The sequence below is a fragment of the Bos mutus genome, unplaced genomic scaffold (assembly GCF_027580195.1).
Source record: "Bos mutus isolate GX-2022 unplaced genomic scaffold, NWIPB_WYAK_1.1 CTG350, whole genome shotgun sequence".
Taxonomy (NCBI): domain Eukaryota; kingdom Metazoa; phylum Chordata; class Mammalia; order Artiodactyla; family Bovidae; genus Bos; species Bos mutus.
Window position 1 is genome coordinate 48,924 of NW_027219837.1, and position 17,663 is coordinate 66,586.

The following is a 17,663-nucleotide window of genomic DNA, read 5'->3' on the forward strand; positions in this document are numbered from 1 at the left end:
TGCACAAAAAAGCCAAGCCTAGAGGACAACAGCTTAGCTTCATGCTGCCTAACACTGTAGATTGTCAAGCATTGTGGATTGTCAAATCACAGAATCAAGAGATGCAGAAGTGATCTCTGCATTAAATCCTAAAACTGGGGAGAGCTTCCTGTACAGCTATGCTAAGGGTACAGTAATGGTCTCCTATGCAGAAATCAAAACACAGACAGCTTAGCAATAATAGGCACAGTCTAGAACAGAAACTTTGCAACAGCAGAAACTCAAGGAGATTAAATGTGTGAAGTGAAACCTTACAGGATTCATGGAAATACAAAATAAATCCAAAATTACTAGAGCTAATCAATGAGTATAGTAAAGCTGAAGGATATAAAATTAACACAGAGAAATCCCTTGCATTCCTATACACTAAAAATGAGAAAACAGAAAGAAATTAAGGAAACCATTACATTCACCACTGTGATGAAAAAAAAATAAAATACTTAGAAATAAATCTACCTAAAGAAACAAATTGCAGCCATGAAATTGAAAGACGCTTATTCCTTGGAAGGAAAGTTATGACCAACCTAGATAGCATATTCAAAAGCAGAGACATTACTTTGCCAACAAAGGTCTGTCTAGTCAAGGCTATGGTTTTTCCAGTAGTCATGTATGGATGTGAGAGTTGGACTGTGAAGAAAGCTGAGCGCCGAAGAATTGATGCTTTTGAACTGTGGTGTTGGAGAAGACTCTTGAGAGTCCCTTGGACTGCAAGGAGATCCAACCAGTCCATTCTGAAGGAGATCAGCCCTGGGATTTCTTTGGAGGGAATGATGCTAAAGCTGAAACTCCAGTACTTTGGCCACCTCATGCAAAGAATTGACTCATTGGAAAAGACTCTGATGCTGGGAGGGATTGGGGGCAGGAGGAGAAGGGGACGACAGAGGATGAGATGGCTGGATAGCATCACCGACTCAATGGATGTGAGTTTGAGTGAACTCTGGGAGTTGGTGATGGACAGGTGATGGTCACAAAGAGTCGAACACGACTGAGTGACTGAACTGAACTGAACTGAAAGAAACAAAAGACCTATATATATAAGACTCTAAAACACTGATGAAATAAATCAAAGAAGACACAAATAGATGGAGAAATATACCATGTTCATAGATCGGAAGAATCAATATAGTGAAAATGAGTATACTACCCAAAGCAATCTATAGATTCAATGCAATGCCTATCAAGCTACCAATGGTATTCTTCACAGAGCTAGAACAAATAATTTCACAATTTGTATGGAAATATAAAAAACCTTGAATAGCCAAAGCAATCTTGAGAAAGAAGAATGGAACTGGAGGAATCAACCTGCCTGACTTCAGGCTCTACTACAAAGCTACAGTCATAACAATATGGTACTGGCACAAAGACAGAAATATAGATCAATGGAACAAAATAGAAAGCCCAGAGATAAATCCACACAACTATAGATACCTTATCTTTGACAAAGGAGGCAAGAATATACAATGGAGAAAAGATGATCTCTTTAACAAGTGGTGCTGGGAAAACTGGTCAACCACTTGTAAAAGAATGAAACTAGAACACTTTCTAACACCATACACAAAAGTATACTCAAAATGGATTAAAGATCTAAACGTAAGACTAGAAACTATAAAAATCCTAGCAGAAAACATAGGCAAACCCTCTCTGACATAAATCACAGCAGGATCCTCTATGACCCACCCCCCAGAGTAATGGAAATAAAAGCAAAAATAAACAAATGGGACCTAATTAAAATTAAAAGCTTTTGAACAATGATGGAAACTATAAGCAAGATGAAAAGACAGCCTTCAGAATGGGAGAAAATAATAGCAAATGAAGCAACTGACAAAGAATTAATCTCAAAAATATAACCAGCTCATGCAGCTCAATTCCAGAAAAATAAGCTACCCAATCAAAAAATGGGCCAAAGAACTAAACAGACATTTCTCCAAAGACAGACAGATGGCTAACAAACACATGGAATGATGCTCTACATCACTCATTATCAGAGAAATGCAAATCAAAACCACAATGAGGTACCATTTCATGCCAGTCAGAATGGCTGCTATCAAAAAGTCTACAAACAACAAATGCTGGAGAGGATGTGGAGAAAAGGGAATCCTCATACACTGTTGGTGGGAATGCAAACTAGTACAGCCACTATGGATAACAGTGTGGAGATTCTTTAAAAAAAAAAAAAAACAGAAATACAACTGCCATAAGACCCAGCAATCCCACTGCTGGGCATACACATTGAGGAAATCAGGATTGAAATAGACATGTGTATCCCAATGTTCACTGCAGCACTGTTTACAATAGCTAGGACATAGAAGCAACCTAGATGTCTATCGGCAGACGAATGGATAAGAAAGCTGTGGTACATATACACAATGGAATATTACTCAGCCATTAAAAAGAATGCATTTGAATCATTTCTAATGAGCTGGATGAAACTGGAGCCTATTATACAGATTGAAGTAAACCAGAAAGAAAAATACCAATACAGTATACTAATGCATATATGTGGAATTTAGAAAGATGGTAATGATGACTGTATATGTGAGACAGCAAAAGTGACACAGATGTAAAGAACAGTCTTTTGGACTCTGTGGGAGAATGCAAGGGTGGGATGATTTGAGAGAATAGCATTGAAACATGTATATTATCATATGTGAAACAGATCGCCAGTCCAGGTTCAATGCATGAGACAGGGTGCTCGGGGCTGGTGCACGGGGGTGACCCTGAGGGATGGGATGAGGAGAGAGGTGGGAGGTGGGTTCAGGATGGGGAACACATGTACACCCATGGCTGATTCATGTCAGTGTATGGCAGAAACCACTACAATATTGTAAAATAATTAGCCTCCAATTAAAATAAATTAATTAATTTAATTTAAAAAGGAGGTTAAAGATCACTGCCATAAATGTGTGCCCCCTAATTCACATCTTGATGGTGTTAGAAAATGAGTTTTTGAGAGGTGATTAGGACATGATTGTGGAGCCCTCATGAATGAGATTTTTTAAATATCATATAATATAAGAGACTTGGGACAGCTCTGCGGCCCCCTCCACCATGTTAAGGTACAAGGAGAAGCCTGTGACCTGGAGGAGGGCCCTTACTTGACCACACGGGCACCCTGACCTCAGACCTCCAGCTTCAGAACTGTGAGAAACAAATTTCACTTTTTTCTCAGTCACTCAGGCTGTAGTATTTTGTCAAAACACACAAAACAGTCTAAAAAAAATCACATAATGCAATTTCATCAGTTGAGAACAAAGACAAACAGATATCATTTGTACAACGTGACAGAATAAATTGAAGACATAGCACTAGAGTTAAAAATCTCTGCTTTCTGTCCAACCGTAACCCTCTGCAGCCATGCCAACTCTCCTGTTGTCACATCAGTTGGAGCAAACCACCAGGAATACACACAAAGCTTTCATGCACGGGAAAGAGCAGGTAACTCATTTTGACTCAAGGAAAGTCCTGAGAGATGGACACAGAATGACCCTTGTGAAGGATATTCCCTAGGAGCCCTCTGCCCACAGTCTCACTCATCATCACCTGTATGTTCTCTTTGACCCGCTTCTTGTTGAAACTCTTGGTCAGAACCACAACCCCACGTTGTATCTGGTAGCGAAGGGCAACTAGAGCTGGGGTCTGCTTGTGCTTTTGGGCAATGGCAGAGAGAACTGGGTCCTCCAAGAGAACGGGTGGTTCAGGTTCACCCTGGAAGGAAATTCAGAAATTATGAGGATGAGACTCATTTGTCTTAGGTTCTCAAACAGACCAAGAAGGTCCACGGTAGACAGGGCTTCTCAAAGTGTGGTTCATGGACCAACAGCATCAGCATCACTTGGGATCTTGTAAGAAATACAAATTCCATGGTTTAGCTGAAGACAAACTGAATCAGGACCTCAACTGTGTAACCTCCCATTCTGTGTTTACAGAGCTCTGCAGGTGATTCAGATGCATTATTGAGTTGAGACCAGGACTGCCAAACTCATGGATTGTTCTTTAAATCTGAGAGGTTGTTTTTCTTCTATTATCAAGAGCATGAATAGAGAAACAGAAGGAAAAAAAACAGGGATCATTTTTAAATTTCACTTTTCTAAGGTACTAATTGAGAGGTCTCAAAATAAGAGACATTTATTTAATCATTATTCTATAGATGTTTACAAAAATGGTTCATCGAAATTTTTTCTAACATGATTGATCTATGAGTTACATATTATTATCCTAATTTTAGACATAAGGTAAGGGGCTTGGAACATCTATTTTTAGAAATGTGTTCCGTGGTTAATAAATAAGTAAATCATGACATAATGCTGTGTCTCTGATCTCAACTGGGGGACTATATGCAGATTTTAATGCAGACATTTATTACTGATGAGTTGACAAGCTAATACAATGTGGGAAAACAGCCTGGGTGATGGGATGATAAAAGAGAAGAATTCATTTCATCCCTCCCCGCTCTCCCCCCTGCCTATGAGAGCTATCTGAGCACCGTATAATGTAAACTATTTCATCAAAAATTGAATTTCAGGGAAAATTCCAGTTGTCTTCAATAGGATTCAGTACCATTCTTTTACTCGTTGGGATCCCAGAGCACCAAAGGCAACAAGAACGATATCGTGTGACTTGCAGAAATCCAACAGTTTGCTCTGATTGAGATAAGGGTGACATTCCACCTGTAGAATGCCCAAAGAGAACAGTATCAGATTATATGCAAAGGTAATATTAACAGGAGAGAGAAAGATTAAAAGGTTAAAAAAATGCTGAGGGAAAAACTGTAACATTAACTGGAAACTTGAAATATCAACAGCAAGAGTGAAATAGAGAAAAGTGTGTTTATATAGTTAATTTTATGATGGAAATGGATGGGAGAACAAGTCCAAAATTGAGTAATCAAAATATGGGCTCTACATCTGAGTAAAAGTTTCAGAATAAATATTTTATCTACTGTTAGTATTACCATGAACCTTTAATTTCGCCCTCTAACCTAGATGGTTTTCATCATCCCCAGCATGTTTTTTTGTACTGTGCTCCCTGTTGAAGGCCCATAAAGGATGAGACCACCAAGACTAAGGATTTAGCCATCAAAACTCCACACAAATTCTTAAGCCAGTCTTACATGATTTTTTCTTTTTTATTCACTTCCCATTCCATCTTTTCATGGTTTTCCTTCCTATACACAGTTTGCTACAAGCAGTTTCCCATCCAGTTTCTGGTCATGCTTTCATCTCAGAAAAATGCCTCTGGCCTCTACCCATAATTTACCTGGAAGCTTTCCCCACCTTTTCCACCCAAATTTATCAGACAGAGATACCATTATGGATTCTATTCACACCATCCGGACAGAGGCTCTGTACTCTAGAATCTTCTGTCCACAAAGGTCAGATGAATAGGAGGAGAGGAAAGACAGACATCTGGCTCCAGTGCAAGGAGGAGGTTGTGAAGAGCAGGACGGAGAGGAGCTGAGCTGCTCACCTGGTTGCAGACGGGCTTGTACTTGAGCCCCGGCTTGTTCAGGATCTTCTCCAGCTGCTTGTGGTTGAAGTTGGACACCCCGATGGACTTGGTCAGCCCTGCATCCTTACACTTCTCCAGGGCCTGGAAAGGAGGGGTGGTGAACAATTACATGGAATGATAGAGCAAGAATAAATGCTGAGAAACATCGGTAATCACCGTCATCCATCAAGAATTAGCATTGATTTTCAAGAAGAAAAAAGTGGAAAAAGTCATGACACAGGAAGAATTACTGTCTCCTCCCTAGAAAAACCCTAGAGAAGACATCACATGGAAGGAAAGAGATACCTGTCTGCACTCTCCCATATTCTCCCTCTTCGTTCCTCTCTGTGAACATTTCAGCAATGGTTTCCTCCCCACAACCTCAACATCACAACCCTTAGATTCATGAACTGCTGAGTCTGATGGGCCACAGCTCATTCTCACAGGTGGAAGAAATGAAGGAGGTTCCCCCTCTTCTGGCTCCTCTCCTGGTTCTCTCCTCCCTGGACTCACCTCCCATGTAAGACAGAGATCCACCGAGTCAAATATCAGTTTTCCATTTTCATCTTTTGGAAATAATTCCTCCCCTGGCTGGAACAGAAGCAGGCATTTTAGAGATGTCACAAAATAATTTCCCAACCTTTATCCAGGGTGACAGGCATCAGGAATTAAACATCCATGAGACAGATTTAAAGTTTCTAGATACTAATATCTGCAAAGTGACTTGTTTGTGGAGTTGTGAACAGTGTCTTTAGGATGGAGGCTTATTCTAATCTCTTATACTTAATATATGTTGCAATAAATACAATTTTTCTAGGTCCTAAAAGTGACTCACAGTGATTTCTGTGAATTTTGTCTGTTCCTTGTACTTGTCTATTTTGAAATGGCTCTCTTGAGCTAGAACTGGTAGTAAGTTATATGGACTTTATTTCCAGCATAAATGTTGCAATCACTTTCTTTTCTCTCTGAGGATCAGATGCCATAGGGCAGGCATATGAACCAACAAGGCTCAAGTTAGGTGGATATGGAATGTGGAAGATCCAGACAAGCTCTCAAATTCGTGACCATGAGCCTTGAACTGCTCCAAGGCCATATTTGCTACCAATGGAAAATGTTCAGTAAACATAAATAATACCATGAGTAAAGCCATGATAAGGGATAGAAATTAAGAGACACTTTTGAAGAGTACTGCAACTCTTAAAATCTGTCTGTGACTGGGACTTGCCATCCACATAATCCACTAAGCGATTTTGCAACAGATGACTTGAGTTGATTTCTATAACTTGAAATCAAGAATTCTAAGTAAACCGTTCTTATCGGCTAACTGCAATTTACAAACATCATCCTGAAGACAGGCAAGAGTGTAGGCAAGGTCTTCCAAGTCCCTATAAAGGCATGAGGTTTAGACACACCCAGAGGGAGCACCACCAAATCTGCTCAACTTAAAAGGATGAAAGACAAGATAAAGTCATCATGTTCAATGTAAGGCAGTGTCATGCTCACCACAGATGCACCAAACTCTTGGTTCATGAAATCCCCAGAGACTCAAGAGTCATAACCAGGACTGTGTGCATAACTGGCTTATTTCTCAAGCTTTTCAGGTAGAAAAACTCAGATTATTTAATACCTTTCCTGGGAGTCTTGTAAGAGATTCCAAGAAACTCAGTAAAAAGATGATTACAAATGATTATTTGGGGGATTCTACTCTAGTGTAATCATCCCTTCAACCTACTAAGAAAAATCTTTATCCAACCATCCAAGAAAGTTGATGCACATTCTAACACAAGATACAAAATGATGTGATCACAGAAAGTTCTAACCTTCAGAGCCACTGGAATATGAATAATATAGAGATCAACATAGTCCAGTTGAAGATTTTTCAGTGATTTTTCCAAGGCTGGTCGGACCAACTCTGGTCGAAGGGAAGTTAACCAAAGCTGCAGAGGTTAAAGAATGGAAGTTGTATTAATAACACTTTAGGTAACTTTTTTTCCTTACCACTTGGCTTGTGGGATATTACTACCTTGACCAAGGATACATCTGGGCTCATGGCATTAAAGCACCAACTCTTAACCACTGAACCATGAGGGAACCCTAATACTTCAGGAATGTATGTAAGAATAGTTCACCAATCATTCACTGAACAATGATCCTATTATATAATTGTCACCTGGGCAAAATCACTTGGACACATGTGCACACACTCAACACACAGCACCTTTGAGGTGTAGAATATGTCTTCTCTCTTCACAGTGCCATCTGCAATCTTGCTTCGAATGGCCTGACCAACTTGCTCTTCATTTTGGTACACATGAGCACAGTCAACATGGCGGAACCCAACCTCTATAGCAAATTTGGTGATTTCCAGAGCTTCTCTCTTAGCAGCCTACATAAGCAACAAGGTAGAAGTTGAGTATCTACATGATCAAGAGATTGCTAAGGCGCAAGATTGATCTTCCTGAGAATCAGCATTTCTTTGTGTTTTTGGTTCATTCTGCAAGTGTTGTGATAAACTCATGACAGTTTCTCTGAATGTTCCTGGCCAGAGATTAAATGGGCACCAAGGAACCCTTCAATCCCAGATGGCCCGTGGTTGATCACAGGCCTCAGAGGACCCCAAGACAACCTCCAGGTTCAGTGATTTGCTGGAAGATCTAAAGGACTCAGCATAAAGTTGTAGTTATGGATAAGATTTATACTGTGAGATGTTTGAGGCAAAATCAACAAAGGTGTAAAATGCCTGGTAAAAGCATCAAGAATCATGTGAAAGCTTCTAAGACTTCTGTCTCCCAGTGAAGCCACACAGAATACAAATAAAAAGCATGTATATTGAATAAAGTGATATTTTCATATAAGTATATATTGCTAATGGAGAAGGCAATGGCACCCCACTCCAGTACTTTTGCCTGGAAAATCCCATGGACCGAGGAGCCTGGTAGGCTGCAGTCCATGGGGTCACTAGAGTCGGACACAACTGAGCAACTTCACTTTCACTTTTCACTTTCATGCATTGGAGAAGGAAATGGCAACCCACTCCAGTATTCTTGCCTGGAGAATCCCAGGGACGGGGAAGCCTGGTGGGCTGCTGTCTATGGGGTCGCACAGAGTCAGACACGACTAAAGCGACTTAGCAGCAGCAGCAGCATACATTGCTAATGATTACCACAATCAACCTAGGCAACAGATCCATCACCTCACATACTTAAATTTAGGGCATGTTTGTAAGAAAATTTAAGTTCTAGTCTCTACAAAATCTCAAGATATAGTCCATTATCTTTAACTATAATCACCATGCTATACATCAGGTGTTCAGACTTTATTCATCTTAGGATTGAAAGTTTGTGCCCTTGACCAACATCTTTTCATTTTTCCTAGACTTATCACCACCTTCTGGTCACCATTCTCTACTCTTTCTTCTATGAGTTCCACTTTTTTATATTTTACCTATAAGATCATACAGTAATTGTCTTTCTGTTTATGGCTTATTACACTTAGCTTAAAGTTAGTTCATCTGTGTGGTTGTAAATGACAGGATTAATTTCATTTTTAATATTGAATAATATTCTATTTCTTTTTATGTGATTCAGACTCATTCCTGTTTCAAGGAGGGAGATAGTTGGTGTAGCTTCTCTCTGTTAGGGCTAGTCCTGGATTATCTTAAATGCTCGGGTATTTGTGTATACCAAGGAATGAACCCACTGAGCTTCAGTAACAGCCTGGACACTTCCCTCCCCTCACCCCAATTTGTACTACAAAGTACTGTCTTCTGTTTCCAAAATGTGTCTAACTATTTCCATCGGTTTTATAGATGAAAAACATGAGGCTCAAAGTTTAAGGACCAGTCCATTGTCACAACTACATACTATAAACACAAGATAGATAGCAAATTTTCTGGTTTACAGCATAGAGACTTGTCTACCAGCTCCTCTTTTATACCCCAGTGTTGAAAACAATACTTAAATAAAAACATATTACAAAACACACAGATACATTACAAAACCTGGCCTGTAAGATTGCATCTCATCACCTCAAATGATACTATAGTTGCCATCAGAAGAAGTTTCCAAGCAGAAACAGAAGCACAGGGCAAAACACAGCTGGAGTGTTCCTGCCCTGGCACCTACCAGGCACCCCACAGTAGAAAAACAATTTTCTCCCATTATTTTTCAGTCACTTCATCTTCAGGACCTTCCACCTAAAAACTTCTCTGTGTCATATCTTTTTGGAAGGAGGAAATAGTTCTTGAACTAATAAAATCTACAGAGAAACCCCACCATTGCAATCATCCTTAAAGCAAAGCAGCTGACAGTAAGTATTCTCCACAGCCAAGTCTCACCTCTTCTGCCAATCTGGGAAAGAGATGGAAACTGGAAGGAAAGCCAGAGTAATCTGCAGGTGAGCACAGCCTCAGACCCTGATGCAGAGTGGAGACTGGATGCTATCTCCCCTTTCACAGGGTATGTTCTAACCTGGCTAGTGGAACCACATGACCCCCCCAGAGTCACACAGGAACTTAGTGCTTGACAACCCAAGTCCCTTCTGCTCATGTCACATCCACTACTATTTATATCTCAACCCCAAACCATTACTGTTACCTCTGGAGGTGCATAGGTTCCAAATCCAAGGACAGGAATGAAGTGGCCATCATTAAGCTTCACCTTCTGGCTTTTGGAATCCATTGCCTGTTGTTCCTCTGAGTAAGCAGATTGATTTTTTCTTCTGCCTTCAGAGGTTATAAATAACAAGAAGGTAACACTCCAGCTGCACTGTCCAATGTTAGCAGATGCATTGTAGAAGTGTGATTATCTAATGCCCATGGAGTCAGAGAGTTAACTTGTTTGATTTTTTTTTTTATCAGTATAACCTAAAGTATAGTATAAATTGAGATCAGCTGAGTGATTAATGACCATTAGTTAAACTAGAAATTTCCACACACCAATCTTTTTTTATTTCCTATTATAGGCCCAATCTCAATCAAACATAAACTGAAACAACTATCTTACAGTACAAACAGCACACATACACACACCACAAAATATAAAAGTGATAACAGCATTTTTGAAAATGTTATACCTTAATAAAGAATCAAAACTTCAAATGAAAGTAAATTTTCCTTTTAACATTTCCCACCAGCAAACTTATTTTGCTTTACAGACTTGACAGTGGTGAAATCCTGAACAGGATACCTCAACCAGACATTTTGGAAAAGTATTTATCGGAGGTTAATTATTAATAGCTTTAGGATACCATGTGCAGTGTGCAAAGAGACTCTGAGTGTTTCTATGTTGTACTTAGTTATGTAACCTTTAGAGTACACTTGCTTTCCAGGTGGCCCTAGTGGTAAAGAACCTTCCTGCCAAAGAAGGAGATGTACAGTTTCTATCACTGGGTTCAATCCCTGGGTTGGGAAGATCCCCTGAAGGAGGGCATGGCAACCCACTCCAATATTCTTGCCTGGGGAATCCCATGAACAGAGGAGTCTGGTGGGCTGCAGTCCATGGGGTTGCAAAGAGTCAGATGGGACTAAAACAGCTTAGCACACACCCAGAGTACTTTCATAATGTAACTGATACATACTTTACATAATTTACTAACTTGTTGAACATTATTCATAAGAGAAAACCCAATAAACTACATGTGTGTTAGTCGCTCAGTCATGTCCAACTCTTTGCGACCCCATGGGGTGTAGCCCACCAGGCTCCTCCAGCCATGGGATTTTCCAGGTAAAAATTCTGGAGTAGTTTGCTATTTCCTTCGCCAGGGGATCTTCCTGACCCAGGGATCGAACCCGAGTCTCCTGCATAAGGTACATAAATTATAACACATTTGGAAAGAGTAAGGGAAATTGTGATGCACTGATATATGGGGGTGTGGTGAAGTTAAACAAAATTTAACATATATAGTGATGTCAGCAAAATGGTGAAGTTGCAAAATGGTGAATTCTCCCTTGGAAAGGCAAGAAATGAAAGAGAAAGCAGCTGCAAAACCTCCTAAGATCTCTGGAAAACACTCAAAGATCTACAGCAACAAAGTGAACACACAATTAGGAAAAATCAAGAACAGAATGGTAGGAAATTTCCTCGTGTATTACTCACCTGCACCCTCCTCCTGCCTGGGACAGTGCAATCTTGATCAGCCCCCAGTTGCTTCCCTGAATCCAGAGTGATCAAAGAAAACCAACTGTGCAATGTTCCAACCAACTTGGGGGCTTTCTGGGGACTGGTGCCTGTTTCAGTTAACTCTAAGCTTAAACTGAAGAGCAGCTGGAATGGCTATTGCAGCTGCAGGGGAACTATATATACACACACAGAACCAAGGACAAAGGAATAAGGGTGAAGCCATAGACTGGACCATGTATTGATAAAACCCTGAGTAGAACTGGGGTGTGGATTTGGAAGCCATAGGGCATTCAAAAACAGTCATAAATTCACTGGACTCAGAAAGCCACCCATGGGCCAGGCAAGATGCTGACTCAGAAATGAACTGAGTCACCCTTAGCTTTCCTGTTGGGATGAAACAAAGACAAGGAGAATGCCAGGCAAACTAGTGAAAGCCAGCAGGACAAGGAACAAGATCTATCAAGAGTGAGTATTTGCCTGCTGTTTCAGGTAGCCAATAATGAACACACAGGAACACACACATCTGGACGGGGCAGGGAGGCCAGACGGGCCAGAGGAGCCGGGTCTGGGGCTCTGATGGTGTGCCAGGGCTGCACCACAGGCACGGCCACCCGCACCAGGGGCTGCTCCAGCATGCCTCCCTCCAGCTCTGCCACCCTCTGGGGCAAAGGTGCCAGAGTGGAGGAGGTGGGTGCACACTTGCATGGGGTGGAACCAGTCTGGACCCAACCCTCAGAGTTCTGCTCCAGCATCTTGGGACCCACCTGGCCCAGTTGGGTGGGGACAGCCACTGAGCACAGGAGAAGCCTTTGCTCACACTGGGCTCTGGCTCTAGTCTTCCCCTCCCCCTCCCACCGAGGTGACAGTTGCCAGCAGGCCCTAGGAAAGGGTCACCCTGCCCACCTCAGCTTGAGTTCTGCCCGCAAAGCCTCTGGGCACACAGACTGCACAGGGACACGTCCACAAAAGGACAGCCCCGCAAAATCAGGACAGGTAACTTTTTCACCTAATTTCATAGAGACAGAGGATGTTAAGCAAAATAAGAAGACAGAGAAATCTGTTTCAAATGAAACAATGGAAAAAAATCTGCTAATAAGATAGATATTAATAATTTACCAGAATTCAGAACAGTAATAAGAATGTTATTCTAACTACAAAATAGAACATACTAACATTCACATGATAGGGGTTCCAGAAAGAGAAGAGAGAGGAAAAGGGGAAGAAAATGTATCTAATGAAAATATGGCTAAAATTTTCTCAACCTGGGACTTCCCTGGTGGTCCAGTGGTGAGGATTCTGTGCTTCCACTGCAGAGGGCACAAGTTCTGAAACTGATTGGGGAACTACTTAGCAAAGGTGATTAAAACCATGAGAGGGGGAGGTTCCTGGATTACCTGGGTCACCCTGGTGTAATCACAAAGTCCTTACATGTGGGACCTGGGAGGGTTGTAGTCAAAGATAGGTGGGAAGACAGGAGCATTAGATAAGAGACTCGAAGACACTATGCACTGTCTCTGAGATGGCGGGAGAGTCTACAAGACCAAGAACGGAGTGTTCTCCTGCTGTTCAGTCCCTCAGTGATGTCCAACTCTACCACAGCATGGACTGCAGCATGCCAGACACTTCTACCCTTCACTGGCTCCCAGAGTTTGCTCAAACTCATATCCATCGAGTTGTTGATGCCATCTAACCATCTCATCCTCTGTCACCGTCTTCTCCTCATTTTCTTAATCATTCCCAGCATCAGGGTCTATTTCAATGAGTTGCCTCTTCTGGTCAGATGACCAAAGTATTGGAGCTTCAGCTTTAGCATTAGTCCTTCCAATGAATATTCAGTGTTGATTTCCTTTAGGATTGACTGGTTTGATTCCCTTGCTGTCCAAGGGACTCTCAAGAGCCTTATCTGGCATCACAGTTTGAAAACATCAATTCTTCAGCACTCAGTCTTCTTTATGGTCCAACTCACATCAGTACATGACTACTGGAAAAAACAGAGCTTTGACTACACAGAACTTTGTCAGAAAAATGATATCTCTCCTTTTTAATATGCTGCCCAGGTTTGTCATAGTTTTTCTCCCAAGGAGTTTTTAATTTTAAGGTCAGCATCCTCAGTGATTTTGGAGCCCAAGAAAATAAAACCTGTCATTGTTTCCATTGTTTCCCCGTCTATTTGCCATGAAGTGATGGGACCAGATGCTGTGATCTTAGTTTTTTTAATGTTGAGTTTCAAGTTGGCTTTTTCACTCTCCTATTTCACCTACATCAAAAGGCTCTTTAGTTCCTCTTGCCTTTCTGCCATAAGGGTGGCATCATCTGCATACATTAGGTTACTGATATTTCTCCCCAAATCTTGTTTCCAGCTTGTGATTTATCCAGCTTGGCATGTTGTAGGATATACTCTGCATGTAATATAGATAAGCATGCTGACCATATACAGCCTTGATGTGCCTGTTTCCCAATTTTGAACCACTCTGTCATTCCATATCCAATTCTAACTGTTGCTTCTTGGCCTGCATACAGGTTTCTCAGGAGGCAGGTAAGGTGGTCTGGTATTGCCAACTCTTTAAGATGTATCCACAATTTGTTGTGATCCATACTGTCAAAGGCATGAGCCTAGTCAATAAAGCAGAAGTAGATGTTTTTCAGGAATTCTTTTGCATTTTCTGTGATCAAATGGATGTTGGCAATTTGATCTCTGGTTCCTCTGCCTTTTCCAAATCCAGCTTGTATATCTGCTATTGAAGCTTAACTAGAAGGATTTTGAGCATTACTTTGGTAGCCTGTGAGATGAGCACACTTATGTAACAGTTTGAACATTACTTGGCACTGCCATTCTTTGGGATTGGAAAGAAAGCTGACCTTTTCCACTGTTGAGTTTTCCAAATTAGCTGCCATATTGAGTGCAACACTTTAACAACATCATCCCTTAGCATTTGAAATAACTTGGCTGGAAATTCTTCACCTCCAATAGCTTTGTTCATAGTAATGCTTCCTAAGGCCCACTTGACTTCACACTCCAGGATGTCTGGCTCTAGGTGATTGAACATACCACCCTGGTTATCCAGGTCATTAGAACCTTTTTTGTACATTTTGCTGTGTATTTTTGCCACTTTTTTCTTAATTTCCTCTGCTTATGTTAGATCTTGGAGAAGACAATGGCACCCCACTCCAGTACTCTTGCCTGGAAAATCCATGGACAGAGGAGCCTGATGGGCTGCAGTCCATGGGGTCACTAAGAGTCCGACATGACTGAGCGACTTCACTTTCACTTTTCTCTTTCATGCATTGGAGAAGGAAATGGCAACCCACTCCAGTATTCTTGCCTGGAGAATAGCCTGGTGAGCTGCCGTCTATGGGGTCACACAGAGTCGGACACGACTGAAGAGACTTAGCATAGCATGTTAGATCTTTACAGTTTCTGTCCTTTCTGTGGTCATCTTCACATGAAATCTTCCCTTGGTATCTCTAATTTTCTTGAAGAGATCTCTAGTCTTTCCTCATTATATAGTTTTAATCTATCTCTTTGCTTTGTTCACTTATGAAGGTGTTCTTATCTCTCTGTGCTATTCTTCAGAACTCTGCATTCAGTTGCCTATGTATTTCCCTTTCTCTTTCGCCTTTCACTTCTCTTCTTTTCTCAGGGATTTGTAAGGCCTCCTCAGACAACCATTTTGTCTTCTTGCATTTCTTTTTCTTGGGGATGGTTTCAGTCACTGCCTACTGTACAATATTATGAACCTCCATCCACAGTTCTTCAGGCACTCTGGATCAGATCTAATCTCTTGAATCTATTTGTCACTTTCACTGTATAATCATAAGGGATTTGATTTAGGTCATGCCTGAATGGCCTAGTAATTTTCCCTACTACAGGGAGGAACCACAGTCCCACCCATTAGCAAAGAATTGGATAAAAGATTTACTGAACATGGCCCTGCCCACCAGAGCAAGACTCAGTTTCCCCCACAGCCAGTCCCTCCCATCAGGTAGCCTCTTATCCTCATCCATCACAAGGCAGACAGAAGGAGCAAGAATTTCAATCCCATGACCTCCAAAATGAAAACCACAATCATAGAAAAGTAACAAAAATAATCACATGGATCACAGCCTTGTGTAACTCATGAGTCATGCCATACATGGCCCCCAAGATGGATGAGTCATGGTGGAGAGTTCCAACAAAACTTGGCTCACTAGAGAAGGGAATAGCAAACCACTTAGAATTCTTGCCTTGAGAACCCCATGAACAGTAGGAAAAAGCAAAAAAGATACGACCCTGAGAGATGACTCTGCCAGGACAGTAGGTGTCCCATATGTTATATGCTAGGGAAGAGTGGAGAAATACAACCTGAAAGAATGATGAGGCTGAGCCAAAGAGGAAATGACACCCAGCTCTGGATGTGTCTGGTGGTGAAAGTAAAGTCTGATGCTTTAAAGAACAGTATTGCATAGGAACCTGGAACATTAGGACCATGAATCTAGGTAAATTGGATTTAGTCAAACAGAAGACAGCAGGAGTGAATATGGATTTTTTAGGAATCAGTGAACTAAAATAGATGGGAATGGGTGAATTTAATTCAGATGATGATTATATCAACTAGTGTAGGGAAGCATCCCATAGAAGAAATGGAGTAACCCTCATAGTCAACAAAAGAATCCAAAATGCAGTACTTAGGTGAAATCTCAAAATGACAAGGTACTCAATCCATTTCCAAGGTAAACCATTCAATATCACAGTAATCTAAGTCTATGCCCCAACCACAAATGCAGGAGAAGCTGAAGATGAACATTCTATGAGGACCTACAAGAACTTCTAGATCTAACACCAAAAAAAAAGACGTCCTTTTCATCATAGGGGACTGGAATGCACAAGTAGAAAGTCAGGAGATACCCGGAGTAATGGGAAAGTTTGGCCTTGGGGTACAAATGTAGCAGGGCAAAGGATAACAGAATATTACCAAGAGAACGCTATATTCTTAGCAAACACACTCTTCCAACAACCCAAGACCTGTTCTCTAGGAGCTGGATAAAGCAACAAAATGGATTTCCCCTACAAACTCCAGAAAATACCACAAGCCTGCTGGCACTTTGATTTTAGACCTCAGAACTGTATTTTGAATTTGTGACCTCCAGATATATAAATGAATACCTTGGTGTTGTTTCAAAGCACAAAGTTTTTGGTCATTTGTTATAACAGCAGCGTTAACTAAGACAGATGTGGTTCAAGTCAGCCCCACCTCCATCTGCTGCATCATGAGTTTTACCCTTTACTGGAATGTTCCTCTGACCTCAGAGGCAGGTGGTCATCTCCCCAAGCACAGGAGCCTTGATTCTTGATTGCACTTTCTTCCATAGTGACTGACTGATTCCATGGTCCTCATTAAAGCAAAGTCTTTGAAAACTGTGTATACTCTGTTCCACATTGGTCTCTTTACATCATTTCTTGAACCAACTTTACTCAGGGTTTGCCTTCACTACTCTATCAAAGCTGCACTTGATCCTGCCAAGGTTAACTGCTGAATCCAGTGGTGCATTTTCAATCTTCTTTTACTTGACCCATTGAAAGCACTGGACTCTTTTCTCCTTCAAACACTTATTTCACATGCCTTGTAAGAACAGTCCCTCCTACTTCACTCACTGATCCTTTTCAGCCTCTTTTGCTGGTTCCTTCAGTTTTGGGGTGTTTTTTTTTAAGGATTTTCTTAATGCTTATTTCTCATGAAGCTTGACTATCCTGTCCACACCACTCACTGTATAATGTAATATCTCTGACTGGTTAGTTACATGGTTTTAAGAGACTATATTTAACAATTTTCAGATATGAATATTCTGTCTAAAACTTTTCTGTAATTGATTTGCATGTCCAATTCTATGCACACATCTTCACTTGGATACCTAAAGGCATTTGAAAGATGAGTTTCTATAACTGAACTCATGATCTTCCCACAAAAATGAGATTCCCCGAATTGTCTCCATCTGAGCAAATGGCATCTGCATTTCCTGTTACTTAAACACAAACACCTG

The 17,663-nt window shown here is 41.0% G+C and overlaps 1 protein-coding gene across 1 annotated transcript; it reads right to left on the minus strand.

Annotated features, from left to right (window-relative positions):
- Positions 1–4,589: 4,589 nt before the first annotated feature.
- LOC102283454 (dihydrodiol dehydrogenase 3) lies at positions 4,590–12,397 on the minus strand. The gene is made up of 6 exons (XM_070366966.1): positions 12,167–12,397; positions 7,745–7,912; positions 7,347–7,463; positions 6,040–6,117; positions 5,506–5,628; positions 4,590–4,706 (listed from the first exon to the last, which is right to left on the minus strand). The coding sequence occupies exons 1-6, from the start codon at positions 12,395–12,397 to the stop codon at positions 4,590–4,592; spliced, it is 834 nt and encodes a 277-aa protein (XP_070223067.1).
- Between the last annotated feature and the right edge of the window lie 5,266 nt (positions 12,398–17,663).